Source organism: Etheostoma spectabile, chromosome 17, assembly GCF_008692095.1.
Source record: "Etheostoma spectabile isolate EspeVRDwgs_2016 chromosome 17, UIUC_Espe_1.0, whole genome shotgun sequence".
NCBI classification, from domain to species: Eukaryota; Metazoa; Chordata; class Actinopteri; order Perciformes; family Percidae; genus Etheostoma; species Etheostoma spectabile.
Genome location: NC_045749.1, coordinates 7,735,808 through 7,751,967, shown reverse-complemented (window position 1 = coordinate 7,751,967; position 16,160 = coordinate 7,735,808). Strand labels below are relative to the sequence as shown.

Genomic DNA, 16,160 nt, shown 5'->3' with positions numbered 1-16,160 from the left:
TCGTACAACAGGATACATACACAGTGGAAGGAATGCTGCTGCAATAATACCATGACTCCACCCTACATGAAGGTGGCTGAGACAAAGGTTGGAACTTGGAAATTATTCACAACGTTCACATTTTCAGAAATATGTCTCAGCACATAAAAAGGAATGTGGTTTTATGCATGAATTTGCAACTGTAAAATCATGCATTTACAACTGGATTGACAGTTTAATTTAAAACATGACATATTTACATTGTCTTACTACGTGCTAATTAGGGGGACATATTGTATTTAGCTTTCTTTGATGTATTTGTTATCTATTTATCTTTAGCCACACTAGCGCTTTGGATTAAAGAATGGCAATGTTGGTTCGTGAGTCCCCAGATTAAAATAACTCAATAACTACCAGATGCATTACCGTGAAATTTGGAACAGATACCACTGGTACCTTAGCCGGTGACACTCTAACCTTTCACCAAGCATCCAAGGTCGACTATTTCACTTATTCAGTGAAATACCTCAAAATTTACCTGACGGATTGGTGCAAAACTTTGTTAAAACATTCATGGTTCCCAGATGATGTATCCTTCTGACTTTGGTGATTCCATGACATTCCCTATAGTGCCATCATAAGGTTCATATGTGTGCTTTTTGGTGAAATGTACACATATTGGATGGCTTGCCGGGAAATTTAACACACATTTAACTGATGATAAGAGTCTGGGTTGTACTCTTAGCTCACAGCTAAAATTTCAAAGCACTGTTGAGTGCCTTTGCTTTAGCTGATAGCATGTGTGTCCATCACAATAAACATCAGACCAAAGTAATTTTCAATATTCCCATATTATGTGGTATGGTATGATTCTTACTTTAAAGATGCATAACGATATGTCTGTATGCTCTGTGCAAAAAAGGGTGCCATGGTTTTAGAAACAACTTCTGTAGAGAAATATGCCTGTCATCAGTTGGAAGGACACACATGAACTGGTCATGTTGGTGTGTTTTTTTTGTCTTCTGCTGAATAAAGCCATCTAACGAATTGCTCTTTACATTGAGATAATTAAAGGAAAAAGAGAGATTCAATTAATTCTGTGGTGTGGGATTTCAAAAGCTTGTTCTAGTGATGATTAAAACCTAACAATAACACCTAATAGGAACTAAGGATAACTCACATACTTGTAATTGGTTAGTACAACATAATGGTAAGGTAATAGATAGATAATATGACAAATCGTGGCCTACTAAATACTGAAATATGTACTTGGCTCCTTTTTTTCAATTACAAATTCATTATTTATCTGAGACTTATCTCTTCATCTTCAGCTGAGACAATCTGTCTGGGCTCTGGAGTGTTTTTTTCTCACTATTCCAATAAATTGCATTTACAGGCAATGACAAGTTAAACATCCCATGTAAAAGAGAGTAACATGGATGCATGTCATGGATCATGCACTGTTACAGTAAAAGGGAAAACAGAGGATGAATGAGCAAATAAATGAGTAAGTCAAAGCATATGTTATTATGTTTATCATTATGAGTTCAAAAAAGCAGAGTAATATTGCAATGGCTTGTGATGATTTTCAGGGTAGAATAGAGTAACATACTTACTCCTTAGCCAAACTGTTTGAATTACATCGTAGGATGCATATTTGACCCAGTTTGCAGTGATGCCTGCATGTTTCGCCCTAGACACTCTTTTAGGCTTTTACTCGTGAGGTTTAAGCTGGGTTTTGATTTCACTCAGCGAGGGCTTACGCACTAGCTTAGCCTCATCTTTGGATAAAATCCATGTTGCATGGGCATTGTAGAGGCCCATGGCAGTGAGAGAGAGACAGAGAGTCAGAGAGTCAGAGACTCAGCGAGTGAGAATTTGGAGGGAGTCTTGTGACAGATGGTCCCACTCGGTATCCGTGTCTGTGGGCAGTAATGCAACCAATGGCTCCCAAATACATTTTGGCATCTCTTCATCAATGAGGCTAGTGAGCCGAGTCTGCAGTTTCGAGTGACTTCGCCCCTCTTGTCTTCCATAAGGCCCCAAATTTCACAGCCTGTGCTTCTTTTTCCCCCTGCATTATCTTTCCCTCTGGCTTCTGCCATCTCCATCATTCTGCTTTCTCCCTCATCATCACGCTTGCTCACCAGTTCACTCTGCTTCACCCTTTTACCCACACTAAGACTCCAATTCCACCCCCACAACTCACCCCCTGCATATCCCTCCTCTGTCTGTCTGAAAAGAGTGTGAAGTCGATTTCTGAAGATTTCTTTGGCTGACTCCCTTAAAAGGATTTTCTTGGGGGCTGATTTTCTGCTCCTTGTCTTCCTTTCTGGAATGAAGTCTTCTTGCCGCCAATGGTGCAGGTGGTGGGTAGTAAATTATACACACTTTCCTTTGAGCCAGTCAGCATCAGAAGTGAGTGGAGGGGGGTTACAACCTGCCATTCCCGGGCTATTATCACCACACACTACCTCCCACCAAACCAGCAACATTTTTCAAAAACATCCACAAATGCGAACCTGTGTGCATAAAACCACCACAATACATCACAGCATACACGCGTAAAGGCTTGTACATTCATATCACGATGCACAAACAAGCAAATCCTCCCCGACCATTGATAAACCCACTCTACCTCCGCCACTCTCCCAGCCGCTGTCATCTCAGAAGCTCAATAGAGTCAAAGCATAACAGTGTGTTGAAAGAGAAATGATGATCGTATCATGTGGGACTGCGATGTATTACAAACGGAATGGACAGAGGCCGGAGGGCTTATCAGCATCAATCTGATTGGACGGAACATCCTCTGTCTCTGTCTCTGTTTCTGTTTCTGTTTCTGTCTCTGTCTCTCTCTGTCTCTGTCTCTCTGTCTCTCTCACACTCAGTCTCTCTCGCTCTAACAGATAGAGTAGTATTGATGTCCAATCCCCTGCAGTGGTTAGGGGCTGTTTGGGGGTCGTGGCAATGCACTAACATCTGTCACAGTGTTCTCTACAGCTCGTTATTAATCTGTCACACCAGAGAAGACAGGAACATGAATAAGACATGGGGCTGAGAGACCTGTGAAAAGGAAAGCATATGTTGTGGGGTCATGTGTATGTGTAACAGGCAGCCTGTTGAGTTGTGTATGCCATGCAAGCAGGTGTTCTGATTGCCATACATTTTTTGGTCTTTAAGCCAACCACCTCGTACATCAGATGCTGCTGTCATATCGTAAAATCAATAAAGGTGGTAAATGTCTTTCAAACAACAATTACAGGAACAGGCCAGGATGAATTTGGTTGCCTGCTAGTTTGATGTCATTGTCTGACAGTGCTAAATGACCCAAATAATAGTCTTTGATGCTAAATTTAGAAAATGTGTGTGCACCACAGGAGGACCAAACAGTTGCACATTAATCAAGATTTGTATTCAAAATATTTCTGCTTTTCAAATGTTTTTTCCTGCATTTGTCCTTCAGAGACAGGCAGCCATCTTACCACCCAGAAGCCATTAGTCAGCCTTATACACAATGACCCCCAGAACATCCTCAATCAAACATGCCAGTGTGAAAAGGGATGAGAATACTTTGAAATCAGCCCTCAGCTGTCTGTTGGCAGCATGCGGAGTGTGATGAATACATAAACGCACAAAGGCCCAGCATGACTGCCACTTTCTAATTTACTCAATACAGTCATTATGTTTAAATCAAACATAACTTTCCAAAAAAGCCTGCAAAAATAGCTGTTGAAATATTACAGTGAGGAAAGCAGTACATTGCTCTCACTCTTTATTTATTTATATTGTATTCGGAAAAAAAATGTCTCCATACTTGTTGTCTCCATTCTGTTTACTTAAATTAGAAGATTACTAAAATCCCTGCTCATGGTGACATTTAGCATGCTGCCGATGATTCCTTTGAATACAGATCAGACATGGCATTTAAGGGAATTGACGTTTTTCTCGAAGTTAATCAGCAGACCAAGCCATCTGACTCAAAAGCCAGAATCTTTCAAATTCTTCATGTTTTTTTTCAATTTTTATAATTGGATACTTAGAAATGTCTCTGTGCTCCTTTCAAGAGTACTTTGAGAACTGCCAAATGAGACATCTGTTCCAGATGTCGAGATTATGTGACACAGAGATATCCCACTGCAGGAGAGTAATACTGACCGGCTGTTCCTGTTCAGCACAGAGGATAAAACCTGTAGGCCGATACCAAGCAAATGCAGCATTTAACAGCCATGACCTCCCTCTGTCTCCCCTCCTTCATTTGTCTCTCTGCAGCAATTGCCAGGTATCGCTGACTCTGGTTATTCACAAAGAAAAGCTGGAGGAATACATATTCTATTGTGTGTGTGTCAGCCCACAGTGGATTACAGGTTCCATTGGGCCTCCCCTTTGTCATCCACACTGTATGATGTGAATGGCACAGGTATATTGGGACAAGTATAGGTTTGTAATCCACAGAAGTGCACTGTCCATTACAAAACAGGTGCAGTGTGACAAATAAGTAAAATCTTGCCTTGGAAATCTCTTCCAGGAGATAAGATGAGTTGTAAGGCAGCAGACAGCGCGACAATCAAGTATAACAGTAATGTAGAGTAAGCAATCAGCAGGGAACCAAACAATCACAAGACCTAACATACAGCACTGCAATAATATCCACAACACATAAAAAATATGCTACTTTGTACAAATACAATACCAACAAGTGCAAGCCCTGTGATATACTGTTAATCACACATTCCTCGTTGCCCTTTTTCACAACAAATACATGAATGGTCCACACAAGCCCAGCAGCAACGTGGGCATCTTTCACTGTGTTATCAGAAGCTTAAACCAAGCAGGATGGCACAAGTTCAAGACACAACCTTTCAGACTATCAGGGGACACGGCATCCATTTTCAAATGTGTTGGTTTGTGTGTCTCAGAATTCGTTCAACCAATCCAAAATCCAGGACAAATCCAATCCTCTAGTTGGTTGTTTTTTTTGTGCTCCTACTGAACCACTTGGAGAGGCATGGACGTGTTCAACAATTTTTGCAATTATTTTCATATAAATTAAATGTTCTCCTTATATGCTGACTAATCAGTTTTGGCTGGGTGGGCTCTAGGGGGAGACATGCCCTTTAGAGTAGAGCCTATCGTAGCTGGTAGATATTTGGTTAATCTGACAATAAATATAACGAAGATCAGCTACACCAGTTTGTAAGTCTCTAATGTGTTTATTTACTTCTTACATGCAAAATGTGTGGCTACATTTTTAACCAATTCATATTTTTTAAACTGACTGAGCTAATCTTTCCAGTGACCCTATGACGCAGAGGTAGCCTGTCTAGTCTGGAATTACTGTATTATTATTATTATTATTATTATGGAATGGCTTAAAAGAGTAGGCCTCAAACGCAGCCTTTCTAATAGTTGTTCTTCTAAACAAGAATGAAACGTTTTTTTTACCACAAACTGGACCAACAGTGTGCAACCAACAAACGGTGGTCTGACAGGATGCTGAGTAGTGGGGCTTACACTGTGAGGGACTAAATGGTGAAAGGTATACCTCTGCCGCAACATCACTTAGCTGATTAGGGTAACAACAGGCCGTTATACAGCCCATTGAGGAGCTTATGACGAATTAAAATAACCACTGGGTAATTTACAGTGGCTGTTATAATGACCTGATATGCCCCCCCCCCCATGTAGAACTGGTAAAAAGACATTAAAAAAACAAAAACAAATCCAGTAACAAGATTTATGCTGCTTTATTAATATCACTGGGAGAGTGATAGTGAAATGGCAGCATTCCATCACGTTTAGAGCACGGCGAGTGATGAGTTGTCAAGCAGACAATCAGATGGAAGATGTTACATTACCCATGCCAACACTTTCAAAGGAATCATTATTTCAACTTTTTTATTGAGTAAAAAGAGAAGAAGAAAAAATAACTGCACTGCAATCTCTCTTAAACATATATTGACTTCCAGTGATAGACAGAGCAAAGAATAAAATCCTCCTTGATATTACCTTGGCAGGGGTTAGATTAAAATGGAGGGTCATTGGTGGTGTGGTGTGTGAAGAGGACTCAGTGGGACAGAACACTCAACAAATGGCTGTACATCAGAGGAGCAGGAAACTACTTCCACTAACTTTGTCCAGATGGCTATGTTTTTTTTACCTGCTTCATTCTAAATGTGTGTTTTTAAAATGAACTGGAAACCTGCAGGGGTTTGACTAAACCATGTACCACATAAAAAAATCTTAAAATTACTGCCACAAAGGTGGATTGCATAGATTGAATATCAAGAAATTGTGAAAAGCATATATAACTCATGTCCAGCATTTCAATGTTGATTTGAGTTTAAGTTCTTTCTGTTTTTAGTTCAGTTGTTCTCTGTTTGTCACACTGTATGTTGTCATGATTTTCAGCTCAGAGCACCGCTGTTTCTATAAGTACCGCCTATTAGAGCCACAAACATGGCTGCAGACTCTTCTTAAGACCTGCAATTTGACTTTGTGGCTCTTTGTTAGTTGCTTGTGGTGCATTAGTGTCCCTTTATACTAGGTATTTTCCTTATTTTGTCTATCCCCTAAATGCTTTCATGCCAGGAAAAATCCCACATTTTGCACAACAATATAGTTCAACTCCATACCATCACAATCCTTTCCCTCTACCTGCTCTGAGATGACTCAGTGCTAGTGCAATAGGGGAAGCCTTACCTTATTTCGTAATCGATGTCAGTGTTTCACAAACATTTTAAACTCCCCACTTTAGACTGTCAACCTTGTACCACCCAACCATGCATTCTTATATGACTTTTTTTCTTTTCTGCATAACCCCAACGTCACTTGCACACCCCTGGAGGTTCACATAGCCTAGTTTGGGAACTAATGATCTATGTGAAAAAGAAGTGCTCACATCTCTGTGCAAAAACAGCAAAACAAAATCCAAATGTAAACCTTTCTTTAAATATGTATAGATTTGGATTTGCATATTCACAAAACAAGGTTGTCAACTTTGCTGTCCCCCTTCTGCCACTTCCTTTGAATAAAATGCAAAGAAAGGGTATTAAAGTTTTGTTTCTTATGTATACTTCTCTGACTTATAGACAACAAACCTTTACTTTTAAATCAAAGTGGGAACAAAATCTGGGGTGACACATCTCGAAATGTGTGAGAAACCAGTTCAAATGTGCATTCCGTTTCTTTAAACCATTGTCACAGCCTGACTCAGATAAGCCGTTCATCAGAAATATTATACTCTTGAGACATTGAGCTTTGTATCGTCCAAGAAGTAAATTGTGACAATGGTATCTTAATAGGCTGTGGTCATGCTCTGAGCTTCAACTTTCTCAGGTTATTACAGACTTTGCTGATGCTCTCGTACCTGTAAGATGCAGACTGGCTCTCCCGAGTGATGACTGGCTGTTACGAGATAAGTGAGGCATTAACATTAAAATTGAACAAAATGGCAGTACATTCAGTTAAATCGTGCATAGCCACATTCTGGGAGTCATTGCAACTATTCCTTCCAGAGACAAGTGTGTATAATTTTAAAAAATGTGATTTTGACCATCTGTTATCATCTTTGCCAGTGCCTTATCTTGATCTCTATAAAGTACAAGTTCCTGAGGGAAAATGTAATAAATATGGGGTGGGGCTGTTCCACTGGCCACATGTTTTCTTTTTCTTTGACAATATCGCAAGCTAAGCATCTAAAAACCTTGTGATCAGATAAACTATTACCAAACTAGATCGATATTCTTCTGAGTATTTTCTCCTGGTGTGTAAATCGCTCTATTCATTCTGTCCAGTTGCTCCATCCTATAAATAGGACAGTATCTGCCAGTTGTGTGGTCAAGCAGTAGATCCAGCCTTGAGCTGTCATCTTTAAAAGATAACAGCATCGGAGGAACTGAATAGTTGAGTGTTTCTGCGTGCATGGTATCTGAGTGACATCCTCGTTAATATATGTTCAACCAGTGCAAGGACAAAGAAAGCCAAAGGACAAACACAACGTTGCAACTGCTCCTCTCACTTGGATGGCAAATTTTCCTCATCACCTCACTCCTATCTTAACTCTCCTCATGCTCTCGTTTTGCCCACTCATGTTTATTCAGGTCTTGATCATACTTCTCCTCTTTCTACTGGTACTCATGCGTTTTTATCCTCATTGCTCTTCTCACCCTTAATTTCCATGCCTTTTTTCTTCTTTTATACAGCCCCGCCCCCCCATACACACACACACACACACACTTCACTCCCAGTTTACGTCCACCCACCCCTCCCAATTTGCAAAGCTCCTGTCACTCCCGTGGGATGGCAGTGAACAAAAGAGCAAAACAAAAGGTCAACTTATCCCAGGTGTCACTCACCACTCACAACCCTGCCTTGTGTCTAGTGCAAGAGTCCGGGGCCACCCATTGATTTTCACGTCAACAACCTCACATTATTAAACTCTCACAAGAAACTGAATGCCCCCTAATCACCCACCTCTGTGAATATTTGATAATCAGGAGCCTAACCGTAAACAGTAATTAATCATGTTAAATGATACCCAATCAAGGCTAACGAAAGGCAATTCAAGCAGAGGAAGTAAGCTCTGAATACTTTTCAATGAGCAATAAAAAGCTTTGTTCTACTCAACATCTTTAATGTTTTGTACAGCACCATTAGCAACTTCTGCATGCCCTTAGACTTCTGTACAGGCATGTCATTGTGTTATAACATAATGTAATGCAATTATAATATTATCTGGGGGATTGTCAATAAAACAGCTTTAAGATCATTACTATGAGTTCAGTGTGCAGATTCTCCACCAAGTCTAGTTGTAAGCACTTGATTTGTTTAAAAAAATAATTGGAGCACTACAGAAATGGCAAATTATTTGCTGGAAAGTCGTCTTTTGCATCCCAAGCAACATTGAGTGGTAAACTATCCATCTTATTATTTTATCTCTTCAGCAGCAACCTGGATTATCTCCTCTGTATACTTCAGGTTTATTTAAAGAGCCTGAATGCCACTGTGCTTCATGTGAGCCCAATCAGGATTTAAGTTTACAACAGTAATGTGAATTATAATACTAGATATCTGTGACATCATTGAAGACCACAGCTAAATGACATGGGATAATTATAGCAACAAAACGGAATGACTGTTTTTTTCGCTTTAAAAGGCATGTCATTACATCTTTCTGTGCCTGACAGGGGCACTATGAATAGCAATGACTCATCAAGGCCTTTGTGCAACTTTGTGGGGGGAAAGTAAAAGCTGGTAACTAAGTGCAGAGAACATAAACAGCATTTGAAGGTCCCTATGAACCTATTAAAGTCTTAATGACTAAGGAAGAATTTTTGATCACGTTTTGCAGTGACCTGTATGGCAACACCGTTCAATGACTGAGAGAGATGACCTTGACTAAAATAATTTTATTGCTAATTTCCTGTCTGGTTTGTGAAGGTGTGTACATTCTAAGCGCTCATGCAGAAACCAAATGAGGCCGGCAAAACATTTCAAGGAAAAAGGCTGAAGGGTGATAAATGTGCATGGACAAGATTGCGGTGCTCATCCTTCAAAGGAGAAATAAGAACTAGACATATCTTTCTCTCCTGCAATTACAGAAATGAGTATTGGTGCTGGAATTAAATTTAATCATCTGATCAAAATTATTTGTAATTCACGTAACATATCCTTGGCTGCTGTGCTCTAACTCAATGCTTCCACCTAGCTTTTCAACCACAGAAGACACCTTGCTTTAGTACAGTGGCACAGCACTTTTGCAGATTACCCACACATACACATACACACACAGACACACACACACACACACACAGACACACACACACACACACACACACACACACACACACATTGTACTGACAGAGGCACATCGATTATCATCAATAACTGCTTCCCTAGCGACCACACTGACTGATCAACATGTGAAAAGAACAACATCAGCTCATGGCCCAAAAAACGTGCAAGATCAACACAGCCAAGACTTTTAGGCATCAGATTTCTTGCCTGCTCATAACTTAAAGCGACTGAGCAAAGGTGACTGCCTTTTTGACATGCCATGTGGGCCCAAGTAATCAAATCAAATAGCAGGGGAACTGTATTGCGATTGGGGGAAATCGCACTTACCTTCTTGCACAGCCTGGAACGGGTTGTTTGGCTCAATAAGTTTCACAGAGTGGGTGATTTTCTCGCTCTGCAGAATGTCATCGTTCAGACTCAGATCTGAGATGGCAAGTTGGAAAATCTCGTCATCTCTGCCAGCGTTTTCCTCGAATATGGCACCTGTTGAATGAAATAATCCCAGGTTATTTGGAGAGAAAACACGACAAGGGGAAGTAGAGTTGAAGGTGGAGGAAGTAGTAAATAAGTTGTACCTTCATTAATGGACCGTCGCTATAATACATACTAAATAGTTGCTTTTACTGTTATTGTCCAAAACAGGTCAAAGGGATGCATACTTTTATAATTGCAAGTGAAATATATCTATTTTGACAGGACAACTGAAGACATGAAACAAAGCGCTACAGGTTGGAGTCTAACCTTGGCCCGCTGCTTCGAGGAGTAAACCTCTACCAACTGAGCTATCTGGGTGCCCAAGTGAAACATATCTGTTTGTGGTTTTTATCGCCTTGAAATTAAACAATATGTGCAGCTCAAGATTTCAGCACCATGGAGAGTTACACGTCCACATCACAAAAACTACTTTGATGCATAAAGTAGCCAGAATTAGAACAGAAATGACTGTTGTGTCTACTAGATCGATGGCACCCTAGCCAATAAGCATTACAGGCATAGTGTGGGAGGCATGCTGAAGCTTAACTGTCTCTCTCTATTTCCCCCCTCCCCTCTTTTTCCCCTCTTTCTTCCTCTGTTTATGGCATCAGCTGCTATTGGGAGACACACATAATATATCACAAAAAGGTTTCAGGAAATGAAAAGTATAATTGGGGTACCCTAACGTTACACGAGGCATCAGCCAATATTATCTGGATGGAGTCCCACATCAGTATTAAGCCAGTGACTGAGCACCTGCTGCTTGCCAGATTGTTGCAGTAAACTGTGAACACCAGCAGCAGCAGCTACAGCAGCAGCGGAGGGGCACCGAGACGAATTTGCTCACAGTGACATTGATATTTTTATCTGAGATTACAGATGACATTATAACTGGCTACGTAACTGTGTGCACGAAAAGGGAACAAACCAAAGCAATTACTCAATATGTGTGTGTGTGTGTGTGTGTGTGTGTGTGTGTGTGTGTGTGTGTGTGTGTGTGTGTGTGTGTGTGTGTGTGTTTGTGCGTGCGGATCATGTATGTATTTTCAAACTGTGAAATGCATGCGATGTTTAGGGACAAACGGATTAAAATCATTTGAACATCATGATGGGTTTAAAGCATTCCCCCATTTCTGAAAAAAGGCAGCTCTGGTTTTAAGTTTGAGAACAAGGAGGCTCTATGCGTTTTGCATCTCTAAAACAAAACTCCACTGACATGCCCTCTGTTTTGTTATTGACATTGCAGTCACGTTCCGGTGAAAGTTGAGGCTTGTCGGGTACAGACAAGAGGTAGCTTGGTCTAAAAATGCCTCAGCCATTTGGCTATTAGACATTAATTTCGTCAAAGCTTCGACGATACAGGCCTACTGTAGTCCGTGTTTTGAATACAAAATTGCAATTCAGAGGCCGAGTGGTGAGGTTTAGATCTGAAGCAAGCACAAATGCGTTAATTTGCCTTCAAAAAGTGTAAGAAATGGCTGCAGAAATAGGCTTAACTATATAACTGTAAAATATAACAACAAAATAGCTGTGGCAGTAAAGGTCAACGGTGTGGTTGCTTACAAAACGCCAACTTTTTAACTCACATATGAGTCCAAGTCTTGCTTAAACACAGAATACAAGCTGAATTGACTATTTATCCCGCTCTCGCACCAACATCCTGTGATCAACACAGTACTGACTGAGCTTTATCCACGCACGCTTTGTCTTTCCACCTGTCTAACCATACCGCGTATTGTTTTATCGAACACTTACCGATATGTATGATGGAGTCCGCTTTGGCCGAATTGCATTGCAATATCCACAGGGAAAGGCAGATCAGCAGCAACTCCATCTCGGGATTTCAGCAAAGCGGCTCATCCAAGCTCTGCTCGACTGTCCTGTACTGTCCAAATGGAGCACCAAAGAAGAAAGAAAAAAAGATGATCAAAACCCAGTGCCAAACAGAACCGCGGTCCTCCTCCTGGCAGACCAGACCTGCATGAAACCCTACAGAAATGATCAGGGTTTTTTCCTTTTTTTTTAACCAACAAAAACAAGCAGACCGTAGGAAGGTGGGATCAAAAGACGAGGAAGAACCGACGGGGACCCGAGGTATGACTGAAGGTAGCCCGGTGAGAGAGACCGGCGTTACCTCTCTTACTCTCGCCTCTCTCCCTGCGCTCCGGCGTCTAAAGCGTGGCAAGCAGCAGAAAATGCGGAGGAGGGACACCCCTCTAACTACACACGGAGAGACGCTCACATACACAATAGGCTGCTAAAACACACACACACACACACACACACACACACACACTTCAGTTTTGTCTCGATCACGTGATTGCAGAGTCTTCACGACTCAGCTGCTGTCCCGACAAGCCGGGTAGAAATGATTTGGACTAGCCGGAGAAAGACGCTTGGAGAGCAGACATCCCAGTTAAAGGCATGATTGGAGGTAACAAAAAGTCTATCAGCCTATACTGAAAAGAAAGACAAGTGCGTGACAAAGCTCACGCGTAAAACCAAACGTAGATTGGCTCGGGAGATGAAAAGTCGACGGTGGTGTGAACAGTTTACTTTTCGAGAAGTTGCCGTTTTCCAGGGATGATGTGTGGGCACAGAGCGGCTGAGACACATTTTCAGCGTAGTACTTTAGTGGCGACGGAGCGCAGCTGATGTGGCAGAAAAAAGGATTTACAAAGCATGTTCATCGGCGAGGGCTGATCGATGAGGGACAGACGTGACAGAAGCCACAACGCCTGACTGAACCGGGGCACAGCTGAAATCGAGTTACCGGAGGAGCATTTTGCAGAGGAACAAACACAAATAGCCAAATGTTGTGTTATAACTATGACTTGTTCGATTAATTGATTGTTGCTTTAGCTAAATTGACGCCATTGTTGATGTTTTTACCGCGGGATTAGGGCATTGGGGCTCATTTTAAGGATAGTTTGTGTGTGATTTAGACCACAGGTTGCCAGTAATTCTTACTGGGTACCAGTTATGTTTGAGCAATGCCAGGCGCATGCAGAGCTGTGAAGAAGAGGACGAAGAGATGGAGTTTCTAGATAGGCATAATCTTACAATTAAAGGATATTTTTCGTGACTGCAATAAAAACGGAAATATCTTTTAATTGTTTGGTTAGGTCTGTCAGAGGCGCAGAGCATAAACTTTCAGCACCACCGGCAGAGGACAGCTCCCTCATAATCTGCACTAGTCCAAGAAAAAAGGCACCTGTAGAGCAGAGCGAGTCAGCGATCTCACAGTCTACGACATACCTCATTGCTTGTTTATTTATTGATTTTTTTTCTTTCCAAGGACTGATTTCAATATTGGAAGCAAACCCTAACTGGGTGAACAATGTTTTACCCACACTGTAGCCCTTTTTTTCTTTTCTTTTACAGACAAAACTAAATAAATCCACATCACTCTCACATGTCTCACATGTACCATGGTAATCATCTTGTTTCCATTGCAGCAGAGAAATGAACATCCATGCCTCCAAAGTTTTAAAATCACACACTATCCCTGCTGGCCATATTTTGATACTGCAGCTGAGTTTGCGCAAAACGTTTACATTTTTCATAACGATTGATGGAACGATGCGATGTTTGTGATTTAGATTGATAAAAAATAGGATTAAGGAGAAAAGGAAAATGCTATTTAAGACACATTGCTTTTGAGAACAAAGTGCCCATAAAATTAATATCTAAAAAGTGCAACATAACACTATTTATGTCTGAATATAATGCTAACTCACATATCAGTGCCACATGTCAGAGTTTAAATGGAGCAGTAGATTTGACAAAAAAAGGAAAGGAACACAGACATGATTGCCCTCTGATCCTAATACCATTTCCCATGACACAGAAGCTCAATCTAGAATCATTCCAAGAGAATCAAAACAGAAACATAAACCTTGAGATTTGGGTTTTAAGATGACAGGCATCCACAATTCCATTAACAATTCACCACACCCCAGCAAGGGAATAAATCAAGTTATTTCATTTATCTATGAAGCAACATGTTGTTGAGATTTCATCATACAATTCTTCATTTTAACTGGCAAGTTAAATAGCAATTCACACAGCTCTTGAAAAGGCTTCATTCTTTGTATGTGATGCAAATCTGCAATTTCACTATCACTCTCCTCTTCTGAGTAATACATGTTGTGAAAGCTGTGCAAAATTTGCATAATAATAATAATACAAATGGGTTTCATCTGACTACCACCTATAAGCTGCAATGAAGCTGTCCTATAACATTTATGTTGCATGTGAAATACATATAGAATCATATGATTGTTTCTTGTTTACATGCGAGCTGTGATAGAACAAGCTGAGGCTCCATACAGTGAGGATATGCAAGTGTAATTGGTAAGTCTTGCTATCTTATGTTAGCCACTACCATGTATCAGAGAGGCATGTTGAAAATAATATATGTCCTCTAATATTTATTCTCTGCATATAGAAAGGTATTTATGAGATATTTGAATGAATAGCACACCTGAAGTAGACAAGTTCCATGTATTAGTAAGTAGATTTAATATGATAGAGGGAATACCTTTTTTTGGAAAGTAGGCCAATTGATAATCGCCCAATTTTTGTCTCATTATGCAGTTGATTCATACTGGCTCTGTTCGTAGTGCAAAAATGTCCCTCAATGATTATATAAAATTATGAAAATTGTTGGCATCTGTCAGTGTTTAGCTGCTTCAGGTCCAGTTCTGGAGCGTACATGTGCATCTCCATGGGTGTCAACATAAGTTAGTCTCAAAAAGGCTGCAAACAGTCACCGAGACATTGGCGGGTAGGTCACGCCTGCTCTCAGCAACGAAGGTGGAATTTCATTGTCACACAAACCTGACTCATTAATGTTTATGGCTGTGAGCAATGAAGTGAAACGGAAAGACAGATTTTGTTCTCCTTTTTGGAACAAGGCCAAAAAGTGAATTTAGATAAAGAGGAGCTGTCACATGTCGAAGTATTAAACCAAAAAAACAAAACAACCTGTCAACCATGAATAGATAAGTACCGCTGATAAACAATGGCCTTTGGCTATTCTTCTGTATTAAACTAATTTTTCCTCTTTCCGAAACAATACTCTTCTCTAATCAAAAGCCTAAAGCACAAGTCTCAGCATGATTAATTGTTTCCACAGAATAGTGACTTCTGGGTCCGCAGTTCCTTCTGAGGACTCCCATCTCTGAAATTATTTTCTTATGCATGGCTTGGGACAGTGCACACTGCTGCCTGTGATTCCTTTTCACAGTGAAGTACATATGCCTTGCTTCTGAGTAGCTGGTCTTTGTCATCATTGATTAGTAGTACTATTAGTGCTATTGTATACTCACTGCAAAGGTTTTGACTCCATGAGGAGCAATCTATTTAGTCTTTATTCAAACACATTCACTCTTACACAGTAATGGGCAATTACTAACTTTGTTTATTGTGGTTGCTGTTACCCTAGCCCATGGAGCTATGATTTGATACCTAGTGATGTGCAATAAGTCTGAGTTTAATCACTTGATCAGTTTTAAGCCTAAACTATATGTAGTTTATGGAGAAAACTGGACAGAGCCAGAAGTCAGATTGATTTAGTCAACATAATTAGACTAGTTACTTTAGCAGCTGTGTGGCTTGCATACAGTATGTCAATGTCACTACAAGTATTACCAGTGAGGGAAGCACTGAGAGCAGCACCAGCGTTCTGCAACCATAGAAATAATAGATAAAGATAATCGATAGAAGTGAGTTAGCATATTCAAAAAGTAGTATGTACGAGCTTGTAAGAAATTACACTTTAATATCACAAGTTGACTGAAAAGTCTTTTGCCATGAAGTTGGCCCTGTCCATCCCATGGTGGTACTGGATGAAGCTCATGCACAAATTTGGAGGAGGATTAAATCTCAGACAAGTTGAAAATCCATTC

The 16,160-nt window shown here is 40.5% G+C and overlaps 1 protein-coding gene across 3 annotated transcripts in view; it reads right to left on the bottom strand.

Moving 5' to 3' along the window:
• Positions 1–12,522, bottom strand: part of grid1a (glutamate receptor, ionotropic, delta 1a) — a 251,913-nt gene extending 239,391 nt beyond the window's left edge. Inside the window, exons 1-2 of one of the 3 annotated variants that reach the window (XM_032540950.1) lie at positions 12,004–12,522; positions 10,102–10,257 (exon numbers count right to left, since the gene is read on the bottom strand). In XM_032540950.1, coding sequence (XP_032396841.1) covers positions 10,102–10,257; positions 12,004–12,082 — 235 coding nt within the window. In that variant the 5' untranslated portion in view covers positions 12,083–12,522. The remainder of the gene's footprint in view (positions 1–10,101; positions 10,258–12,003) is intronic. The other 2 variants (XM_032540948.1, XM_032540949.1) reach the window with 2 other exon arrangements.
• Between the last annotated feature and the right edge of the window lie 3,638 nt (positions 12,523–16,160).